The sequence below is a fragment of the Rosa rugosa genome, chromosome 1 (genome assembly GCF_958449725.1).
Source record: "Rosa rugosa chromosome 1, drRosRugo1.1, whole genome shotgun sequence".
Taxonomy (NCBI): Eukaryota; Viridiplantae; Streptophyta; class Magnoliopsida; order Rosales; family Rosaceae; genus Rosa; species Rosa rugosa.
In genome coordinates this window covers 17,981,089-18,004,484 of record NC_084820.1, presented here as the reverse complement: position 1 = coordinate 18,004,484, position 23,396 = coordinate 17,981,089, and the positions used below count along the sequence as shown (strand labels likewise).

Genomic DNA, 23,396 nt, shown 5'->3' with positions numbered 1-23,396 from the left:
TGCAGTGTTCTCGGGTTAGTCGCTGCCATGCTACCCTGAAGGCGCGGCGGTCTGTCTCGGCGGCCCGGCTGTGCGGCTCGGCGGCGTGGAGGAGTGGCTCAGGAAGGGTGCCCAGCCGCTCGGGTGCCTAGAGTGTTTTCGTATGGGCTTGGTTTTGTGGCTGTTTCAATTGGGCCTGGATGTTGGTCATGTTTGCTTTGGCAGACTTGATTTTGGATTCAGGTCGGATTTGGATCCGCATTTGGGACCCGGGTGTTTCCCTAATTCGGATTTTGGATCCGAAACAGCTGCTCATATTGTTCTGGTATTGGTTCTGGTTCTTAAGAGTTCGTCTGCCTAAATCCAAGGTTCTGGTATTGGTACCCTTGGTCGCTTTCGATCGCTTGATGAGCGAATCGCCTCTCCTAGGTGGTCCTATCATCCGTTACAGTTACGGTTACTCTCCTAATTACACTGCTTCAGTGACATATGCAGTGCATCAATGCCTTACGGCGTTAAGTCACATGGTTACCTGGTTACCTTTTATTCTTGATGCGATTGTGCATCTAATTATGTTTTATTGTTTTTTCTTCATTACAGATGCGTTTGTGCATCTCGTTATGTTTATTGCGTTCTTTCGATGTTTTGTGCATCGCTCCATGTACTCCTCAGTTTTCACTTAATATAGTTTGTCGTCTTCCTTTCAAAAAAAAAAAATATTTCTACTTTTATAAACTACAAACTATACTTCTCTCTTCGCCCCTTGATAATTTTTTTTTTTTCATAATTTTGCTTTAGTAAGTGATATCTATTTGTGCTTCAATTTTCATGTATGTAATTGCTACATATTTAAGAGTTTATAACTCCAATTAAAATATAAGAAAATTTTCTTTGAAAACAAATTAAAAAGAAGTCTATTAATAATCTTGCCTTACTTGAGAAAAATTTATGGATCCACCACTAAGTCCATAATTATACAAATGTTAAGCAAACTACGAACAAATGTCACTCAGGATATACTATAACAATTGTATGTCTCTGTACTAGTGAATCTTCAACCGCCAGTGTACTCTATTGTACGTACTGCAGTAAAAAAAAAATTAATATACTAAATCAACATACGAAACCTATACGCACTTGTAGAAAAAAAAAACCAATTGTTTTTTTTTTTTTTTTTGAAATAAAGGGTCGATATCATTAGATGACCAGTCAACAAGCCAGAGTCTAACGTACACTTAAAGACAGAAAAATGGCGGGATAACATTCACGCTCCTATCTAAGCAATGTAAACTCATTACAAGTCAATTTTGAGCCCGCTTTGTAAGCGAACTCATAGACAAAGAACAACCCAGTGTCTTCTAGGGCAAAATCATTGACTAGCATCCCCATTAGCCAGGCGCGCAATTGCGGTACCAATAGAGAAGCCACTTCCTAGCAAACAAATAGGAGCAATTCCTTATCCATAAGCCGCTTGAAAATGAACACCAATCTTATTCCAGACAATTACCAACTCCCGTAGCAGTCTTGATCCGAAACGGTTGGTCTGGTAACCAAATGCAAACCAACAGAACCTGCCACACCATCAGCCCAAACCAAATCAGGCCCAAAAGAGAAGGGAAAGAGAAAGGGTGAGCCCAGCTAGGCAGCAGCCCAACCCGACAAGGCCCACAGCCCACCACCCCCCTCCTTCCCACTAGGACATGAAGGTAAAAAACATTATAAAAAAAGCATATTTCCAACTAAGAATTATATTATCAAATATAATAATACATTATTACAATCTACAGTAATGGTGAGACCTAGTAACTCACCAAATTCCATTCTTCACTGGTGAAAGTGAGTAACTCACCAAATTCACTATTAGCTAGGCCAATATATAATCTTGAAAACTGTTCTAAACCTAGTTCATTCATGGTTAAGGCACTACTACAAATTTGGGCAAAGGCCACACTCTCTTAGCCACGAATAAGTTAATTGTGGAGATGTTGGCTCAATTTGCTCGGATGGTGCAAAAGTCCCACTTTTCCAATTATAATCGCGTCTATACAATTTGTTTATTATTTTGTTCCTATCAGTGTGGCCCACTATCACTACTCTTGTCCTGCTTTAACTATTCCTGTCTGGGAAAATCGTACAACCAGTACTTGAAATTTTTCTGACTACTAATTTTCATACCTCAGTTTTAGGAAATATCAAAATGGTATATGAGGATTTAAGCCCGACCCAATATTCATACTTGGAATCGCTAACGACGTTAAGTCTGTTATCTTTTTAAGAGTATTTTCGTCCTTTCAGTATTCATCTTCTCCAAAGTTCACTGACTTCTCTCCTATCTCTCTACAACTTCACGCTTTATTCTTTCTTCTGGGTTTGGTTCCAAAGGCCTAGACAACAGCTCACTCAACCTTTTGAAGCAAAGTGTCGGAAGCCCGTCGGAGGGTAGGTCAGGGAGGATGATGAAGGAGCCGTGGCCTTGTGTACGAAGCTTGCGGAGCATTTGGAGGAGGACGCATATGAATTTGGGATTGAGGCGGTGAGGTGAGCTTGGCGATGGTGGAGGGTGAGAGAGGAGAATCATTTGAGGATGGAGGACCTGGGGTTAAGGTTGGGCTTGGGGTCTGAGAAATGAGAGTGGGAATTGTAAAGGGAGATGTGGGAGGTGAGGGAGTCAATGGCGGACGTAGGTGAGGACAAGTGGGGCAGTGGCCCCCAATGATTTTTTTTTTTTGCTAAGCAGCTTCATTTTTGCCTCCAGAAATCCATGAGTCCATAACTATACAACTTCGGTTGTGTAATCTTAACCAAGAAAAAGAATCTACCCCCCCTCCCCCTCCAACAATTAAACAAAGGAAGAGGTTGAAGGTTCCCATAAATAAGAGGTTAAGTGCAGATTTGTGTGTCTTCTTCTTATTTTCTGCGGCATATTATTTCCCAACATATTCATTCATGTAATCTGTACTTGAATGATTTAAGAACTTGTGGATGCTCAACCACATTCTGGATTTTCTATCTTTGGGTGATCCTTGATCGGTTTTGCTGATTTTTTCTTATCTAGATTTTCTTTGCTGCTGGATTTCAATAAGGGATTAATGAATGGTGAATTTGGAATCCTACTATGTTCTATAAAAGAACATAATGGGTCTGTTGCAAATGAGAGAGGATCCTCTCCTGAGCTATGTTTTTGCCTGAGCTTCCTGAGCTTTGCAGCAGATGGAGACACATGACTCATATCAGATCCAATAGTCTATCATTTCTCCTTACCTTCCCAACTACTTTGTTTCTTTCCTCTCTCTCTTTTACTTCGATGTTCTTCTTTACCTTCTCTTTCTCTCTCTTCTTTTTCCTTTTGTTCTTCCTTCACTATCAGATGGAATTTTCTCTCTCTCATTATCAATCTCTTCTGCACTTAATTAAATTGTCAAGAATCATGTTGACTAATTTCATTACAATTCTCAAGTCTTTAACTAACACTTCCAACTCCTTGTTCCGATGAATCAATTCCATTTCTACAATCCTTCTAAACCCAGTCAACCTACTAAACCTGGCACCATCCATCAAAATTTAAGAAAATCAAAATAACCCATATCAAATTTCCCACTTGATTTAGTTGATGCAACCACAGATGATGGCGGAGAATTTGACGATGAAGGTGACGTAGTGAGGTTTGGCGGGGATCTCTGGCTGGCGAGGTTGGCTTGGATTTCATCAGATCGGAGGTGATTTGGTTTCGTCTAGGATGACTAGAGAGGTCGGCATGGATTAATTTCATCAGATCAGAGGTGATTTGGTTCCTTCTAGGATAACTGGATTTGGGATTGTCAATTGTGATGGAGATGACGAGCTTGGCATGATCTGTAGTTTTTGTGATGAGGAGAATGGGGTTGAATTATCAACTTGCAGCTGACAACAACAGGGAAGAAAACGATAAGAAAGAGAAGGGAAGAGAGAGTAGGGACAAAAATTTGAATGGGTATTATTGCAAATCCGTAACTCAAAAGTGATATTAAGCCGTTGGATGTAATATGAGCCACGTGTCTTCATCTGCTGCAAAGCTCAGGAAGCTCAGGCAAAAATATAGCTCAGGAGAGGATCCTCTCCCGTTGCAAATTTGGTGAATAATATTGATTCGAGTTCTCTTCGGATCTAACATCTTTGTTGCATTGATCCAGGGGAAGTCTGGTTGAATTTGACTTGGTGGGAAAGACTTCAACACATTTCAGAATCAATTGGGGTAAATATATCAGAATTGTATATAGATTAATGGAGCTAGCTGATGAGATGCAAATCAAGAGAGAGGGAGAGATAATGGACAAAAAGCCGTCAACTTTTTTCTTTTCACTCCCACCTACATAAATAGTTGTGTTCGCCACTGGAGGGAGTCGATAAGTTGGTTCTGAGTTATGCTAGAATTGTAAGGGGATTTAGAGTTTGGTTTCGACATGGTTTGGTTTCCAAGGCCGGACCAGTGGAGAGGGAGACAGAAATGGTGAGAGAAATGGGGGCTGGGGGAGAGAGGGGAACCGGTTTCGTCCTTCATTTTGGTTGTATCTCTGGTTTCGTTGTTGCTATTGTTGTAATTGTTTGCTTGTATTAGTAATTATAGACCTTGTTGTATGATTACACTGTTCTGGCAGACAATTTTTTAGAAAACCTATTAAAGGAAGAAGAACAAGAGGAACAAATCAAATTTGAATTGAAGCAATTGTTGTTGCTTCCCATCCAGAGAAATTCGATTCTCCAAAAATTGGCTTCCATGAATTTGATTACAATATCGAATCTTTTGGATGGCTCTGATTTCTTCTATTCTTTCAGTGAAATAATCGAATCTCTCTGAGTGAAGATAAGGTTAAGTGAAGCAGAGAGATTTTTTTTTTCTTCTTCTGAAAATTGTAAGAGAGATTGACCCAAATTGGGGTGAAAATAGATAGGGTTGAAGACAGCTAGGGAAAGAACAACTTAATTTACCCTTCAAAAGATAACGACTTTAACGTTTTTACTGTTTTCATGTATGAATGGTGGGTCGGGCTTAAATTCTCAGTGCCATTTTGATATTTTCCAAAATTGAGGTATGAAAATTAATAATCGGGAAAAGTTCAGGTACTGTTTGTATGATTTTTCCTAGTAAATTGGTTTCCAACTCCTTTTCCAAAAAATTAGTTTTCAACTTACTCTATAGAGAAATTCTTACATAGGGCAAACGCATCACATGGCTGTGTGGCTGCACAATAAAAACCCAGAAACTTTAAGGTGTGTTCTAAAACTATCTTTACTTTATTAAAGTGAAGACCCAAAACATCTCATGCATGTACACTGATTGGTCAGTCCTACCAGACACGTGGTACGTCTTCCCTATGTAAGAATCTCTCTACTCTGTGATTAGATATCAAGCCTAACTCGTCCCCAAACCCTAAATCCCCAATTTCACATAAGAAAAAGAAAACCCTAAATCTGCAATTTAGCAGGCATGAGTTCCACAACCAGGGGTCTAAGGAATCATGAAATCAAATTGCTCAAGGCCAATGGGCCTCAATTCATCCATAGAAAAGATAATTAAGCTTCAAGGTAGCAAGGTATGGAGAGCAAAGAATTTACCTTTACAAGATAAGTCACGCAAAACAGGCACCAAGTCGGAAGAACAAAGGATTGCTACTTCCCTTCCCCACGAGGAAGCACCAAATAGCACCAAGTCGGAGGAACCATCTTCCTTCAAGAAAGGACCAAATAGCACCAAGGTAGAGGAACCATCTTCCTACAAGGTTTACGGAAATTGGTATATCTACACACCCTATGAAGCCCGTGCACCTCTTGGCACCAAGGCGGTAGAACCAAATAATGCCACTTCTCCCCATGAGGTTGCTGTGCCTTCTTTAGATCGTCTTGATCTCAATGAGAAGTCCAATGGTGCCATTGAGGACTCATCTGGTTTTGCTTGGGTTTGTAAATTACTTGATGGTGATGGTAATACCCCTCCCACTTCCGATAATGATTGCTGTTGTTTTAAGTGGACTGAAGTCCTAGCTCCAAATTTTAGTTTTCCTAGTCGGAAGCACCGTTTAGATGCTCCTAGATATTGCTAATGTTCCAGGAAGCGCCGTATAGATGTTTATGGATATTGCTAGTGTCAGTGATGGAAGCATGATTATTTTTATGTGGGGGCAAATTTTTTTTTGAAAGAAATAGAATGAACCTTGACAAAAGAGTTGGGTTAATATTTGCTTTTAATAGTTTCACAACTTCACAGTAAAAACATAACAACTATCAATCAATATAACTCTAATTATATAGAAGGAAAAAAAAAGAAAATGAATTTTCAAAAAAAGAAGAAGAAGAAGAGAATCGGCAATCAACAATCTGCAAAGCACATGCATGTAATTAACAATACATGTAAAAGACACAAGAAGTAGAGTTTTTTAGTCATTTCTTTTATATTTGTGGGCCAACAAACATAGTTTTTTGCTAATACTACATGTAAAAGTTTTGTATTATTCTAGACTCTAGAGTAGGGACTTTTATTGCTCTTCAACAGGGGCAATATTGCTGAAACGATTTCATTATGGTAGATACTATAAAGCAAATCAAACAAAACCAAGAAAATGAGTGGGTGCAGCTGCTGGGCCTTGGCAGCGTCCGCCACTGGCCTAGTGTTTTGAAGAAAAGAAGTGGTGCATCTTTCTTATATTTACCGTGAGACTAGTTTATTACCCAAATGTATTGTGAGATGGTTAATGCAACATCAATATTCTGATGTTGCCAAAAAAAAAAAAACATCAATATTCTGAGAATTTTGAATTATATATTGTGACAAAAAACTTACTCTTTAATTCTAGGGATATTTTCACAAACAGTGTATGAAGTATAGATGATTCTACACTTTGGTGTATGAACTTTGAAAACTATCAGATTGGTGTATGAACTTTGCATTTCAACATCATTTTGGTATATCAGGTTAACACCGTTAAGTTTTTGCTGGTAAGTCGGACAATAAAATAAAAGATATCATGCAAAAGTTAACGGAAAAGTTTTTTTAAAAAAAAATTAACTATTCTAGGGGATATTTAACGGAAAAGTTAACGGTGTATACTAAAGTGGAAGATTTGAGCAAACTTGGTATACCATTATGATATATATGAAAGTTGGTATACGAAAGTGTAGAAATGCAAATAATTGGTGCATGGATGTTTTCCCTTAATTCTATAAAACTGACTGAACTCTTTCTATTTTGACACCTACAGCATCCATATGAACTTTAAGCCGACACATAAACAAAGAACTGACACAAAGAATGGACACATGTCATCAGTCCACCATGCAATTAGTCCAACACACCCAAATTCTCTCACCCGTTGACACCATGAAAAATAAGAAAAATGGAAGCAACAAACTTTGAGAGGACAATACTGTTAGGACAGTTTGGTGCCAAAAATTTCTTCCTTGTGATATTTCTGCTGCTTTTATCAAAGCCAAAGCTGGTTACTTGCTCAATTGTCAGGTCTATTCCTGGATTTCCTGGTTCTCTTCCTTTCCAACTTGAAACTGGGTGAGTGATTTGTAAGAATTTGGAATAAGCCATGAACTTCTAAGATCATCAATTGATACTACTTCAATTAGTAGATTTATATATCAAATGATGCATTCATGTCATTGCACTAAGTTGTTTGGGTTTTATACTTTTATTAGGTACATTGGGGTTGATGAGAAAGATGATGTGCAGTTCTTCTATTACTTTGTTGAATCTGAAAGAAATCCCAGGGATGATCCTCTTTTGCTCTGGCTCACTGGTGGTCCTTCTTGCTCTGCTCTAAGTGGACTTGCTTTTGAGATAGGTAGATTACGTTACCAACTGTAACTACAAATTGATTATCTTGGGAACCGTCATTTGATCAATGTAAACATAGAAAACTTGGCCCCAACAAAACACACCTAAAATTTCTTGTTAACATAACTTCCTGTTGCTGAATAAAAAAAAAATTTTCAAGCTTTCTTGATCATCAACAATTTTTTTTTTTTCAAACTTGGCCCCAACAAAACACACCTAAAATTTCTTGTTAAAATTTCAACCCACTGATATTTTTTTCAAGTTTCCCTGTTAAATGACCTTCCTTCTCAATTTTCAAGAAGCTTTTGACAAATTGATGGTTTTGTTTAGGCCCCATAAAGTTCAACATGGTTGAGTATAATGGTAGCTTGCCGACCTTTGTTCTTAATCCCTACTCATGGACAAAGGTAACCAATAAGATATGCATCCTGACTTATCTTGTTATTCAACTGCTACTGGTACTATTTCCTGATGTTCTTTTCTGAATGATCGGATTGCCTAATGTATTAGGTTTCCAGCATAATATTTGTAGATTCACCTGTTGGCACCGGGTTTTCATATCCAAGGAGCTTGCAGTGGTCCAGTGATACATTATTTGTAAATCATATTTATAGTTTCCTCATGAAGGTAAATTAGCACAACGATTGCATTCAAATGAAACACAAACACAAGCACCCAACAATATGCACAATAAGATCTGTGTTTCTTATTGTTTGTTTCCTGTTCGAGGCATTTTTGTTTCGTGTTCATAAACTTGATCTATATGCCTTTTTTTCTTGAAATGCAGTGGCTACTCTATCATCCTAAGTTCATTTCAAATCCAATCTATATTGCTGGTGACTCGTACTCCGGCATGATAGTCCCAGTTGTAGCTCAAGAAATAGTAAAAGGTAGTGGTGACAGCCAAAACTTATTCAACTGCAATAACATATATGGCTCATGTAATCAACTACAGAGGGGTATATTACCTGGCTTGCTACGATGTTGCAGGTATCGAAGTTGGGGATATACCAGCAATTAATCTTAAAGTATGTGTTCAGATAGGACCAAATTGTTATCACTTCACCAGGATTTTGGATTTTCATATTTCTATAAGGCCTCTAATGATTTAAGATGCTTTTCAGGGTTATCTGCTTGGGAACCCATGTACAGATTTAAATTTTGATGAGAATTCAAAGGTCTCATACGCCCATCGCATGGCACTTATACCTGATGAACTCTACAAGGTAGTTAGTTTTATGCACATTTTTTTTTAACATGTATTGTTGTCTAGGTGCCTCCTTCAGTCCTAGAGTGAAGTTGTTTTAGTTTCTGAATGTTAAGTGGTGGCTGCACATGTTTGTCAGTCAGCAAAGAAGAATTGCAGAGGACAATATACAGGAATTGTTCAAAGCAATAAACAATGTGCAAAGTATCTCCAGGCAATCTCAGCAGTAAGAAGATTTTTTTCCCTTATTCAAACTAGATTTATAAATCATTCCTACATTTCTTTACTCTGTTTATTAAATACTACTTGCCATTGTAGTGCACCGAAAAAGTGAACCACGCACATATCTTAGAGCCTCGGTGTCTTCCGAGCTTTCCTATAATTAGTATGATGAATGATCACCAGAAAAATTGCATTGAAAGGTCGGAAGAGCCATCATTGGCTGTCAACCCAATTCACCTCGACCTCAATCCCAAACATATCGGCTTTCCTATATTTGGTTGCAGGGTATGTTCTTCACTTCTCTTGAACCAATCAATGTTCCAGTGGACAATGTCTTAAGGGAAAACAATGACCCTCGTTACACTTGCAGAATTACCAAAATTTTCTGATGCATGTTTGGGCAAATGATGCTAATGTCCAGAAAGCACTTGGGGTTCAAAAAGTAAGACAGTGTTAACCAACTGTAAGATTCAAAGCATGGAATTGTTAGCTACACTAACACACAGATCACGAACACAAATGTTTAAGACATTGTTGATGCTTTGCAACATCATGAGCGTTCTGCCAGTGAAAATTCCTCTATCCCCTTATGTGTGCAGAGGATGTTCTGGATCAGGTGCAACAGCAGCTTGCCTTATGAAAGATATTTCCGCAGTGTGCTTAGCTATCATCGATATCTCAATACCAGAGGTTATCGAGCCCTTGTATACAGGTTGAGTTGCAGTATGCCCAGTTTCCCAATTGGTGCTCAAAACCCTACAGTTGTGACGGTGAACTTTTTTTTATCTTTGAGAAGTGTCTGGTTTCATGCAGTGGGGATCATGACATGGTGATACCGTACTTGGGAACCCTAGCATGGATTAAGTCCCTCAACTTTACTATTGTTGATCGCTGGAGACCGTGGCTGGTTGATGGTCAAGTTGCTGGGTAGGCTTTGTCTACACCAAGTATGCTTTTACAATGTAGCTTATTCACTTACTGTTGTTGTTTGCTGTGTGCAGATACTCCATCGAATACTCAAACAACTTTACATTTGCAACTGTTAAGGCAAGAATGCGAAAGTGCTTTGTACAACAGTATAACATTGAAAATGATCGCCTAATATGAGCTTGCATTAGTTGTTGTGGTGCAGGGAGGAGGTCACACAGCTCCAGAGTATCAGCCAAAGGAATGCTTTGCCATGTTTAAAAGGTGGATCTCTGAAGAGCCACTCTTAACTCCCACTTCAGAGCGCTATCTCTAGACTATATATAGTTGTGCTAAAATGTATTTACAATGCTCGCACCTTTCGTTTGTCAAAGAGACCATGCCACCATGTTGCATCCTGTTTGATATTGAAATTTAAGATTTTAGAATTGAACTTCTATACTAAGCCAATAACTGCCACTACTAGCATATGCCTTATAGAACACTTTAATTTTTCTGTATCTTTTGCTCTAGAGAATATGGATAACCGTATCAAAAAGTTATTAGGTACGGTGCGGATTGAAACTTTGCAGGCTCCAATAACCAAAAGTCACGCTTTTGACTTTGGTGTCTCTATTTTTTATTTTATTTTAAATGTTATATTAATGTTTTTCTTTCTCTCTCTTCGTTTTCTTTTAATTCCTATTTATATATTAATCAAAATATAAAAATACTTGTTTTATACGTATAAGATACTAAATACCTTAATATTTCATTTAATATTTTTTTTTTTAGAGATTTCATTTAATATTATAAATTTTTATATAATGTTAATTAAGCAAAGCTACGAATCTTCTTCAGTATCTATTATTCGTTGGATACCCTATGACAAAGGTATCATTTGAATTTTTATATTAAAAAAAAAAATTATTGAAACCTACCATTAATATTCAGAGCAATTTTATTTTATTTTTTAAAAAAATCTGCTATTATGAAAATTCATATTGCTGCAATAATCTAACATCTCATTATCAATTGTTTCATGATTACAACAATTATAACACCGGTAAAGAAGAACCTCAATTAAATATTCACTAACATTTAAAATCAAATCCACTAACATTTAAATTTGACCAGAAGTACATAAATAGTTTTGTTATTTATAAGGTCTACATCATTTGAAATAAATGCCGAATTCAAATCCTAATCTAGCACTGAATTGAAATCCTAACATGGCATTGAATTGAAATCCTAATAGTCTTGAAGCAATGACCACCATCTCCACACGATTAGCTCCCGTTCTAGTTGCATAATGGATGATAGAGGCATGATTCCTAAAGATATGGACCAAGTTAAAGACGAGTTACTAATCAGAAATATATAGCATATGTACAAAATCATAATATGAACTGTAAAGTTCCACATCCAATAAGTATAGTCAAAACGCAAAGATAAATATATACTTACTTGATTAATCAATTTGCATATTGGGGCAATCAAATGGCATTGTGGGACGGTAGACATCATCATCTGGTGAAAAAGCAACATTCGATGGCCTTTGAGACGTGTCACGAGCAAACTGAGACATCGTTTGCATGACATCTTCTTGTGTATCCACTGATATTCCGCATTGTTTAAACATCTCTCCCATTTTTTGGAGTGTCATCTCTACGCACCTCACTTCAAACATTTGTTCCATCCGTTTTGTTTGCTCAGCCATTTTGCTTTGTAGTTCCTCCATCATGTGTGCTTCTCTCTCTTGTGCCTTTTTCACTTGCTCTTCCAATTGCTCTCGCAACTGTTTCACTTCTCTTGATACTCCTCGCTCTTCAACATGGATTCCGGGGACTTCATCCCAAGTAACGCCTGCTCCAACACCCCTCACTCTGTTCCCCTTCTCCTTACCAAGAACTTCAGCATACATTTCTTCACGGATTTCTGGAGCAGTGATGTCAACATTCATGCTTAGCCTCTTTTGTTCAGCCTCTTCAAAATCCGCCTACAATAAATATAATGGATAGACCATAAGCAAAGGAGACATGAAATATCTACAAATATAATAAAGCTACAGATAAATTAGCTTACAATTGCCTTTGCAGATGCCACATCGATCGGTTCTTGGGACCCTTTCCTTTGATGTGTTAATTTAAATAGCTCCCACCTATCTGGCTCTTTACCATGAGAAATTTCCTGTGCAACAGATTGTATATTTAAAATATGTAGTAGATACACAAGAAGGTGGGCAGGTAAAACAGAGAAGTAACAAAGATACAAAGAGTTAGAAAGATATTAATGTAGGCAATATGGACCTGAATAACAGTTCAATATATGTAAAACAGTACTAAACCCTAGTTGTTGTTATGTATACTTGTTATAGGGATTTGCTCAAGGCAGAGGGTAGCAAGGATGCAACGGGAAGGTTAATGAAATATAATCACAAGACTAAAGAAATGACACCGTTGAAAGGAGGAGGACTTTATCTGCCATATGGGATTGCGGTTAGCCACGATGGCTTACTTGTACTAGTCTATGAATAGTTGAATACTCTGCTAATAGGATCCAAAAGTATTGGCTCAAAGGCTCAAAAGCTAATACATGAGAAGTGATTACTGACTTCAGTACTGAAGGACCTCCAATTTACACAAAAAGAAATGTATATATATGGAGACATTTTTAACAATTGGTGGACTAACATAACATTTAAGGTCTGCATTGAAGTTTCTACTTAATTGAAAAAAAATAGACAAAAAAAAACAGAAATGGATTCTTGGAACAAATTGATTAGGTTCTCCAGCTTATAAAAAAAATAAAAATAAAAGGAAATAATTTTCACTTACATATTCATGAGCCACATTTGCATAGGTACGAGTTCCTGTTGATTGATTCATCTTCTTTTGAGACCGATTCCTTTTGTTGATGCTCGCTATTCTCTATATTCCAACATGTAAACAACGGTAAGTAATTTTAAATTAAGTTTCATGAAGAAGATGAAATAATTGTTCATGTACCTGATGCTTCTTCTTGTCCATGTTTGCAACAAAAATTTTCCATTGACGCTCATTAACACGATCATCATTAGGCTTTTGAAACCTACGTGGTGTGTTCATGAATGGTTTATACCATTTTTTGCGCAACTGAGACTTCCAGTGCTTCCACCGTTCATTTAACTTGCTCTTCACCCTTTTCTTGATTTTACCTTCCAAACTTGCAACCCAAGGATTAGACCAATCAATAGTTTCCTGCACAGATTGTTTACACGCATCAATATAATGGAAAGTCACATATAAGACAATGTTAACAAAGGATTGAAACATTCAACATATACCTTAACACGATTCCAAGCCCTTTCAAGATTGTCACTAGCATTGAAATGCCGGTAGTCAGGTGTACTAATTGGAAAAAGTGTAAAGTCTTTTGCCAAAATACCCAAGAATCTTGAGAATCTTGCCACCTTCAATCGTGGACCCTTAGGAAGTCCAAAACGATTCCACAAGAGCTTTTCCCGACCCTCCATTGCCCAATTCTTCTGGTTTGGACCACGGTGCTTCTTTATTCCCCCAGGAGCCTCTGATGAAACATTGACGTCATCTTGCTGATGAAATATGCCACCAACATCTTGTGTCTCGCTGTCGTCGTCTTGTTGAATATTAAAGTCGCCACCAACATCTTGTGTGTCACTATCGTCATATCCATTTTCTTCGTAATCCTCTTCATCCTCATATAGGTGACTCATCTGTCAAAACCACAAAAATCAATAAAAACAATCATACCCATTCTCCAAATGAATAGTAATTAACAGAGATAAGCAAACCTCCTCCAACTGAGACCAAAGAGATGAGAGAGATGGAGGAGAATTGATTGTTAAACCTGATAGGGAATTGACCTCCACTTCTACAGACGTGGTTGTTTTATATGCGTATCATAGCAGAACCACGTCTTATCCATTTGAAAGTTCGAAGGGATTTTAATACACAATTGGCGGCAACACAATCTTTTGTCCCGCTCAATTTCTCTTTTCCATTGTGGTGGTTTTCTAATTGACTACATACTCTAAACAGCCTCTTTATATAATTCAATTTAGTTGATTTCTGAATAAAATAAAAGGAATATAGTTTCTACCTCATCAGGTTCTTTTTTTTCCGCTCTGCTTGATAAAGCACAAAAGATGCTTCCATAGCCTTCTTCCCCATTAAGGTCACAACCAAGTTCCCCAATGTTGCAAGAGCTTTCTCGGAGATTTGTTTATCGGAGGACAATTTCAAGAGTGTGTCCACTACCCCATTGGAGACTAAATCTCCTGCATTGTCCAACATGGTGGATAGGTTGTGAAGTGCACCCAAACATGACTGTTTGGTTTCGACATTGCTCGAATCTGACGCTAGAATGCCAACTAGAAAAGGCCCAATTTCAGATGAGGGCAGAGGAAATGGGGTATTTGCAAGTGAAGATAACAACATGAGCAGTTCTGCAAATTGATGCCTTGTTCGATCTAAAATTGCCACAAGATCCATAACAATACGGATTATAATCAAATTGAATCCAAACCAAATGTTGATAATAAAATGAAATTGAAGTTCTTCTGTAAAATACCCAGTTGTAAAATGCAAACAAAAACACAGCTTCGTACCTCAATCAATTCGTTGTAGTACTGCGTTCTTCCTCCTTTAACTCCCAAAAGCTCCAGACCTGCTCATCATGTCCAAGGAATTCGTTGTACTCTTTAGCTTCGAAGCTGTACACTCTCTCTCTCCGACCGATCTCAAATAGAAGCGATTTTACCGTCTCTCTCCCTCCATCACCCTTGCTGTCTCTGTGTGGAGCAAACACGCAGAGCTCTATCAAAACCACACGGCAGCTGGCAGCACATGACCCAAACAGGTAGAGGGGGTAATTACGTAAATAGCAGGCCTGAGTTCTTTTGTTTTTGTTTTTTTTTCTTTTTTTCTTTTGTTTCTTTCTCTTTAAGCAGTAGATGTATATAATTAGGGCACCACAGTGACCCATAAAAGAGTACGTTGTCATCAAGCGTTAATAAAAGGAAAGATATTATAACAAATAGATAAAAGTGGCATAGTGTAAATATATTAAAAAACAAAAATTGTTAATATATTGAAAAACAAAAACAGTACCAAAGTTGCAACAAAATAATTACCAGAAAAAAAAATTGTTAAAAAAAAAAAGGGCTAAATACTGTTTACCACCCTGTGGTATGGACCTCACATCAATTCAGTCCCTCGACTTTCAATTTCATCAAAAACACCCCCGAACTATCATTTTCTCGTCCAATAGGTCCCTCCGACTCAATTCCGTCTAAATTGGACGTTAAGTTTGACTTTTGAGGGCTAAAATGGTCATTTCAACATAAAAAATTAAAAAAAAATTTAAAAATTAAAAAAATAATTTTTTTTTTCTGTTTTTTAGTTTTTTTTTTTTTTTTTTTTTTTCCTGTTTCTTCGTTTTATTTATTCATTTATTTATTTATTTTGTCTTCAACCTATATACCACAAGTTATAATAGGTTTATAAAAACAAAAAAAATACTCTAGGTAGTTGAAAGCCGCCAGCTGGTCTACGATATTTGTGACATATCTCCAATAAAGTGAAGAATTTAGGATATATCCCCAATAAAGTGAAGAAATATCTGTAAAAAATAATTTTACACTTTATCTGTAAATAAATATCTGTAAAAAATGATTTTACACAAATATTTCTTCACTTTATTGGGGATATAAAGATATTTACAGATAAAGTGTAAAATCATTTTTTACAGATATTTCTACACTTTATTGGGGATATATCATAAAATTCTTCAATTTATTGGAGATATATCACAAATATCATAGATCAAAAATGATTTTACACAGATATTTCTTCACTTTATTGGGGATATACAGATATTTATTTACAGATAAAGTGTAAAATTATTTTTTACAAATATGAGTTTTTCCATTTTTATTTGCTTCCCCGCTGTGATCGAATGAGAATGGATAAGAGGACTATTTCTCAAATATATGTTTATCAATACTAAATAACTAAATATCTTAATTTGTTTAATTAGAGACGAATATTTTTTTAACTATTCCATATTTAATATTTCCTTTACTATTTTTTAATAATGTTTTTTGATATTTTACTATATTAAAAAAAAAATAAAAATAAAACTATATAAAGTCTAAATAAAATATTTTAGTACATGGTTTTTTATTTCTAGATATTTATTTTCTTCACTTTATTGGGGATATATCCTAAAATTCTTCACTTTATCAGAGATATATCACAAATATCGTAGATTAGCGAGCGGCTTTCAACCACTTAGAGTTTTTTTTTTTGTTTTTATAAACCTATTATAACTTGTGGTGTATAGGTTGAAGACAAAATTAAAAAAAAAAACTAAAAAAAAAAAAAAAAAAACTAAAAAACAGAAAAAAAAAAAAAAAAAAAAATTAATTTTTAAATTTTTTTATGTTGAAATGACCATTTTAGCCCTCAAAAGTCAAACTTAACGTCCAATTTAGACGGAATTGAGTCGGAGGGACCTATTGGACGAGAAAATGATAGTTCGGGGGTGTTTTTGATGAAATTGAAAGTCGAGGGACTGAATTGATGTGAGGTCCATACCACAGGGTGGTAAACAGTATTTAGCCCAAAAAAAAACTACTTCAATTTCATTCTATGACATCATTCACTAGAACACCGTCCATGTTTGTTCTTGCTATTCCGTCATCGTTAATCCCTACAATCAAATTTTGGGCATCATAGGGCTCCGGTTCTATGTCTGTGCCCATATCAAATAAATCTCTGGGTCGGGTTCGGATCACTGTGTGCCAATTCGGTTCAGTTGGGTCTTGTACATAGAAAAATTGCACTGATTGTGATGCAAGAATGAGAGTGTCTGGTTTAGGAAGTAGATGATCAAAATTTACCAAAATGAAGCCATACTCATCCATTTTGACGGCTCTATTGCGAACTCTATTATCTGCCCAATCACAATCGAATAATAAGACTTTCCGACCATGGTGATAATCTAGCTCAATGATGTCTGTTAGTACACCATAGTAGTCTTTTACACCATCCCTTGGTCTACGATCTCCCGCAGTAGCATAGCTACTCACCCCAGCTTTAACAAACACACCGCAGTTTTGAGTATTTGATTGAGCATCAATAGATTTAACAAAAAAGCGAAACCCATTCATGATGTACTTGTTGAATTGCCTTGCCTTTTTATCTTGTCCTATAGCCAAGGCTCGAATGTCTGGGTCAACGAATTCTTTTCGTTGTACTCTTCTCTCAATCTGTATTATTAAAATATGATGCTTCATTTGTATATATGACACAAGTGTTATAAAAAGATATGCTTTATATGGAAAAAAAATCTTACCAATTCCCGAAAATATGTCGAAAATGTATTATTTGCTTGTCTTTCAGCCTCCATCAAAGTTGTGCGTCTATTCTTAGTCCGCTGTGTGTTTGCCACATGGTCGCTAACAATGTCAACAATGATTGGTTAGTGATACATGAATTATGTTTAATCAATGGTAGCACAATAATGAACAATTAATATTAAATAACTTACTCTAGATGTTGCTGAATCTGAGGGAAATTTATCAACACATGTGTATGTGCGCGTTCCCACTCAAGGTCAGTTAGTGTAAACTCGTGTCCTGGTTCTATAGACCGTCCCATCCCGACAAATAATGGTAATCCTTCACGAGGAACAATCCCAGGGTCATCAGCATTACGACCAATTCTTGTTCTTTTTGACTCAACTCCATCTGACAAATACATTGTGCAAAATGATAGACATTCTTCAATTATATAACCCTCTGCAATGCTTGCCTCAGGCCTACTCCTATTGCGTACATACTTTTTTAAGTCATGTAAGTATCTGGCTCAAAAGAAAAAAGGAAAAAAAAAAAAAAGTTAATTGTTAGCTATGATATATATCATTCACTCCTTATGATGAAATTAATTGTAGCTCGATCATAAACAAAATATATATGATATATATAGGGCTAGCTATATATATATAGGACTAAATACTGTTTAGTCCTTGAGCTTTTAACCATAAAACACTTCAGTCCCCGACCTTCTAATTTCACACGTTTAGTCCCTGTACTTCAAAATTTCAGACCAATAGGTCCTTGCTGTCTAAAAGTCACTGCGAAATGTCTATTATGCCCTCAGTTATTTTTTTTAAAATTAATTAATTATTTTATTTTTTTTCTAAAAGGAATTTTTTTCCCCTTTCTTTTTTTCTGTTTTTTTTTTCCTTTCTTTCTTTCTGTTTGAAAAAAAATATATATATATATATATAAATAAAATAAAGAACAAAGAATAAATAATAAAAAATAGAAAGGAATAAATTTATTAAAAAAAAAAGAATCGAGGGCATAATAGACATTTCGCCGCGACTTTTAGACGGCAAGGACCTATTGGTCTGAAATTTTGAAGTACAAGGACTAAACGTGTGAAATTAGAAGGTTAGGGACTGAAGTGTTTTATGGTCAAAAGCTCAAGGACTAAACAGTATTTAATCCATATATATATATATTCACAAGCGTTAGTAATTAAAACAAAATAAGTAAGTAAAGTAACTATGAATTAAATTGAATGGAGCCGGTAAACAGTGCATATACGCATATATATCATGTTGTCAATATATCTATATAACTATAATATATGTCGACAGCTAGTTTTCTTTTTTCATATATAAATCAGAAATATAAACCGTATAAATGTTTCAAAAAAAAATAGCTATCTAAAAAAAAAAAAATTTATTTGACATACCTTTCGATTGGGTATATCCATCGAAATTGCACAGGTCCTGCAATTGCTGCCTCGTCTGCCAAGTGTATTAGAAGGTGTACCATGATGTCAAAAAAAGATGGTGGCATTATCATCTCTAATTTGCAAAGTGTTTCAGCAATCCGATTTGACAGATCACGAAAATGGTCCACAGTACCAACTTTGGTACATAATTGTCTGAAAAATGCGCTGAGTTCCAATAGCACCTTGGTTATGTCTGGTTTTAGTGAACGACGGATGGCCACTGGAAGTAGATACTGCATGATTATGTGACAATCATGACTTTTAAGACCAACCAATTTTCTTTCATCAACTCTTACACATCTACGAATGTTCGATGAAAATCCATCAGACACCCGAACCGAATCAAGTACTTTGCACATTAGTGTCTTCTCATCATTGGATAAAGTGTATTTTGCTGGGGGCAGCCATGTTCGGTTACCGCGTGCCTCAGGATGGAGTGAACGCTTAACACCCATTAAGACCATGTCAAGGCGTGCCTTTAAGCTATCTTTATTTTTTCCATCAATTCCTAGCAAAGTCCCAATGACACTCTCTGTAACATTCTTCTCAACATGCATGACATCTATATTATGACGCAATAATAAGTCCTTCCAATAAGGTAGTTGAAAAAAAATACTTTGCTTCCTCCACGGTCCTGTGTATTTTGTGCTATCATTATTCTGAACTCGTTTCCTTTTACGACCAGAACTTGTTTCCTTTCCCTTTCCGAATTGAAAGCTCAATGTACTTAACGCTCTCAAACAATCTAAACCTGTCATTGGTTTAGGCGGTTTACGATGCTCAGTTGATCCATTGAAGTTATTATACCATGTGCGAAAAATATGGTTGTCTGGCAGCCACTTTCGATGTCCCATGTAGATTTCTTTCTTACCATGATGCAACCTAAAAGAATCAGTCTCTTCACCACAAGTTGGGCAAGCCTTAGATCCCTTTGTGCTATACCCAGACAACATGGCATATGCAGGGAAGTCATTTATAGTCCACAATAATGCAGCTCTCATCTGAAAAACCTCTTTTTTAAACGCGTCATATGTAGGAACCCCTTCTGCCCATAGCATTTTCAATTCATCTATCAAAGGCTGTAGATACACATCTATGTCATTTCCGGGACTTTTAGGGCCTGGGATGAGCAACGATAGCATCATGTATGACTTTTTCATGCATAACCAAGGAGGGAGATTGTAGACAGTAACGATAACAGGCCAAGTACTGTGGGACAAGCTCATCATACCGAAAGGGTTGAATCCGTCACTGGCTAGACCCAAACGAACATTTCGACCATCAGAGCCAAAATTATTGTCAATTTTGTCTAATTCTTTCCAAGCAAGAGAATCGGCTGGATGACGTAGAACCCCATCTCGTGGTCTCTTTTCAGAATGCCAAACCATAAATTCAGAGGTGTGGCGAGACATGTACAACCTTTGAAGTCTTGGCCCTAATGGAAAGTAACGCAAAACTTTGGCTGGTACCTTCTTCATGGGGGAGGTGTTCTCTTTGTACCGACTAGTACCATATACATGACAAACTGTGTTTGAAGCATATTCCTTCCAATATAACATGCAATCATTAGGACACGCATCGATTTTCTGGTATGTCAACCCAAGACTTTTGATGAACTTTTTTGTTAAATAGAAGGAAGCAGGAAGAGTTTCCCCTGGGGGCAAATAAGCCTTTAACAATTCAAGCAACTGTGTGAACGATACATCACTCCAACTGTTCAATGCTTTTATTTGATATAGCTTTATCAAAAAATCGAACATCTTTTTTCCTGCACCAGGGTATAATTCAGTGTCAGCTTTTTCTAAAAGCTGGTAAAATCTTTGTGCATCAGGGGTAGGGCCGTTAGGCAAGGATGGACCTTCAGTAGGCTCTGATGGTTCTTGTAAATCATCTTCACCTTCATACATGCCAAATGCATCGTGCAACATATCTTGCACATCAGAATCTGGTTGATGTGACGACGGTCCCGGCAAATTAAAATCTGGTTGATATGATGAAGGCCCTACCATATTATGATCAACTGCAGCTGGTAAATGCTCACCATGCTCGGTCCAGGGGATGTTAACATATTTAGGATCCATGCCATCCACCCTAAGATGCTGCTCAACAACAGCAGGCAGTCTATTGTAGCCATTATGACACCTTTTACACGGACACTTGATTGTACCTTCAAAAAAAGCATGCTCTAAGGCATAATTGAGGAATGCATCCAATCCAGCATTATATTCATCAGTGTGCTTATCTAAAAATATCCATTCCTTGTCCATATCGTTGATCAAAGATTTGTTATCAAGCTGCATAGAAAAAAAAAAAAAAAAAGGAAAGAGTATTTAGTTTTTGGTGAAAATAAAAAAACTGATACTAAAAAAGGATCTATAAACAAATATTAATAATAATTGGAATAAAAATTAATACCTTTTGATGATCGATGCTATCTCTTTTTCAACTGAAAGTTTGTTTGATTAAATTTTGTTTCCTGAACCGCAATTTATAGCTCCTCAACATCAATATCATTGAGTGGTTTGCATTGGATGTGCACAACGTGCATAGTTGTTGAATATGGAAGTGCACAGTGCACAATTAGAATTGGATTTGGAAAGTGAATGCATAATTAACATTGGATATGGAAAAGGGTGCACAATTTGCATTGGATATGGAAACTGAAATTGTAGCTATTGGTTACCATATTGGATACAAAAACAAGGAACGTGGCTAATAAAAACTAAATATGATTATCCGTATGTTAGAGAAAAATTTGGAATCTTATTTGTAAGTAAATTCAATTAAAACTCTTTTTTTTTTTTGAAACTCATTCTCAATCTGCACCTAATATATTAGAAACTAGCATTTTTCCACACATGCTCTGCATGTGCAAGTTATTAAATTTTTTTTTTCAGAAAATAAAAAAGAAAAAAGTTGGTTATTGCAGAGAAAAGAAAATGGGAGAGAGAAAAGTGGGTTGTGGATATTTTTTTTTCAAATTTTTTTAATAAAAATATATTTTGTAAATGTCTTAATTATCCTTGTGATTTAATTAATTTTCAAAGTTTATTAATCTTCTAGGGTTAATTCTGTCAAAATTTTAGATTTTGGCTAACAAAGCCTCTTCTCTTAATAATAGTATAGATAATAGATATGCGGCAAATTAAAACGGATAATTATGTCGGCGAATTAAACCTGGTTAATAATTATACTTGAAATACCACCAATTTTTGCGAAACGTATGACAATTTAATGGATACAGATTACATAATTTATTTTGCAATTATGCCCATTAACTTATAATACTAAAACTCTAATAACATATTAAATCTAAAAACATAAGAAAATAATGAAACATATATTTTTTGCAATACGATTGAATATGGAAGTGCACCAATGCACAATTAGAATTGGATTTGGAAAGTCAATGCGTAACTAACATTGGATACGGGAAAAGGTGCACAATTAGCATTGGATATGGAAACTGAAATTGTAGCTATTAGTTACCATATTGGATACGAAAACAAGGAACGTGGCTAATAAAAATTAAATACGATTATCTGTATGTTAGAGAAGAATTTGGGATCTTATTTGTATTTTGACTTTTACCCACTTCAATTAAAACTTTTTTTTTTTTTTTTGAAAACTTATTCTCAATCTACACCTAATATATTAGAAATAATAGATATACGGCAAACTAAAACTCATAATTATGCTGGCAAAGTAAATCTGGTTAATAATTATATTTAAACAACCATCAATTTTTATGAAACGTATGACAATTTAATGGATACAGATATGCATAGTTTATTTTGCAATTATGCCCATTAACTAATTATACAAAAACTCTAATAACATTTTAAATATAAAAACACTAGAAAATAATGACACAGATACTTTTTGAAATACGGATTGCAAGGAAAGATGATTAATTTGTAAATTTGAATAAATTAAATACAAATAAATAATTAGATATTATTACTTCACACTCTTAACCGAACCTATATCAGATACTTATCCGAATATTTAATATAATATATTAATTTAGTATTTTATTTAGCAATGAATACGGATTTTTGTCTTTAATAAATGTATTAACTTATTTTGTTGATTATATTTTTTATTTTGTCACTGTTATCAGTACCCATAAAACAAATAACACTAAAAATATAAAAGAGTGCCATTTGCTCTACTCAAATGATATGGTTAGAAAAGTGTATCCAAAGGGGGTGGCTACTAGAGATTTTTCTAGTAGTGTGCGTGAGAGATTTACAAATACTACAAGTTGTAACTATGTCATGTTCTTAAAAGAAAAGGTTGGAGCATAATTCTTTAAAATATTTTTCCCACTCAAACAGGTCAATTTACTAGTTCTAGTTGGGTACAAGAGTTGGCCTATGGAAAGAGGCGATATGTATGGTTAGAGTTTGGATCCTTAAGGCCCATGGTGTCTGTA

The 23,396-nt window shown here is 35.8% G+C and overlaps 3 protein-coding genes across 5 annotated transcripts; 1 reads left to right on the top strand and 2 right to left on the bottom strand.

The window, feature by feature from the left end:
* Nucleotides 1–7,341: 7,341 nt before the first annotated feature.
* On the top strand, nucleotides 7,342–10,671 carry LOC133727452 (serine carboxypeptidase-like 1). Its single transcript, XM_062155032.1, has 14 exons — nucleotides 7,342–7,516; nucleotides 7,657–7,802; nucleotides 8,126–8,202; nucleotides 8,306–8,422; nucleotides 8,583–8,685; nucleotides 8,786–8,823; nucleotides 8,920–9,021; nucleotides 9,142–9,228; nucleotides 9,321–9,509; nucleotides 9,595–9,666; nucleotides 9,824–9,936; nucleotides 10,038–10,151; nucleotides 10,226–10,271; nucleotides 10,357–10,671. The coding sequence occupies exons 1-14, from the start codon at nucleotides 7,347–7,349 to the stop codon at nucleotides 10,465–10,467; spliced, it is 1,485 nt and encodes a 494-aa protein (XP_062011016.1). The 5' UTR covers nucleotides 7,342–7,346; the 3' UTR covers nucleotides 10,468–10,671.
* Nucleotides 10,672–11,201: 530 nt separating this feature from the next.
* On the bottom strand, nucleotides 11,202–14,982 carry LOC133722162 (uncharacterized). Of its 3 annotated transcripts, XM_062148986.1 has the most exons (8): nucleotides 14,758–14,982; nucleotides 14,250–14,619; nucleotides 13,456–13,863; nucleotides 13,139–13,369; nucleotides 12,968–13,060; nucleotides 12,216–12,320; nucleotides 11,598–12,129; nucleotides 11,202–11,464 (listed from the first exon to the last, which is right to left on the bottom strand). In XM_062148986.1, exons 3-7 carry the CDS (start codon nucleotides 13,861–13,863, stop codon nucleotides 11,602–11,604), a joined length of 1,365 nt encoding a protein of 454 aa, XP_062004970.1. In that variant the 5' UTR covers nucleotides 14,250–14,619; nucleotides 14,758–14,982; the 3' UTR covers nucleotides 11,202–11,464; nucleotides 11,598–11,601. The 3 variants fall into 3 exon arrangements, with proteins under 3 accessions (XP_062004970.1, XP_062004982.1, XP_062004974.1); XM_062148998.1 differs by lacking the exons at nucleotides 14,250–14,619; nucleotides 14,758–14,982 and adding an exon at nucleotides 13,942–14,187; XM_062148990.1 differs by lacking the exons at nucleotides 14,250–14,619; nucleotides 14,758–14,982 and adding an exon at nucleotides 13,998–14,186.
* Nucleotides 14,983–16,794: 1,812 nt separating this feature from the next.
* LOC133717210 (uncharacterized) lies at nucleotides 16,795–21,225 on the bottom strand. The gene is made up of 4 exons (XM_062143919.1): nucleotides 18,917–21,225; nucleotides 17,703–17,978; nucleotides 17,508–17,610; nucleotides 16,795–17,421 (listed from the first exon to the last, which is right to left on the bottom strand). Exons 1-4 carry the CDS (start codon nucleotides 21,223–21,225, stop codon nucleotides 16,795–16,797), a joined length of 3,315 nt encoding a protein of 1,104 aa, XP_061999903.1.
* Nucleotides 21,226–23,396: the final 2,171 nt, after the last annotated feature.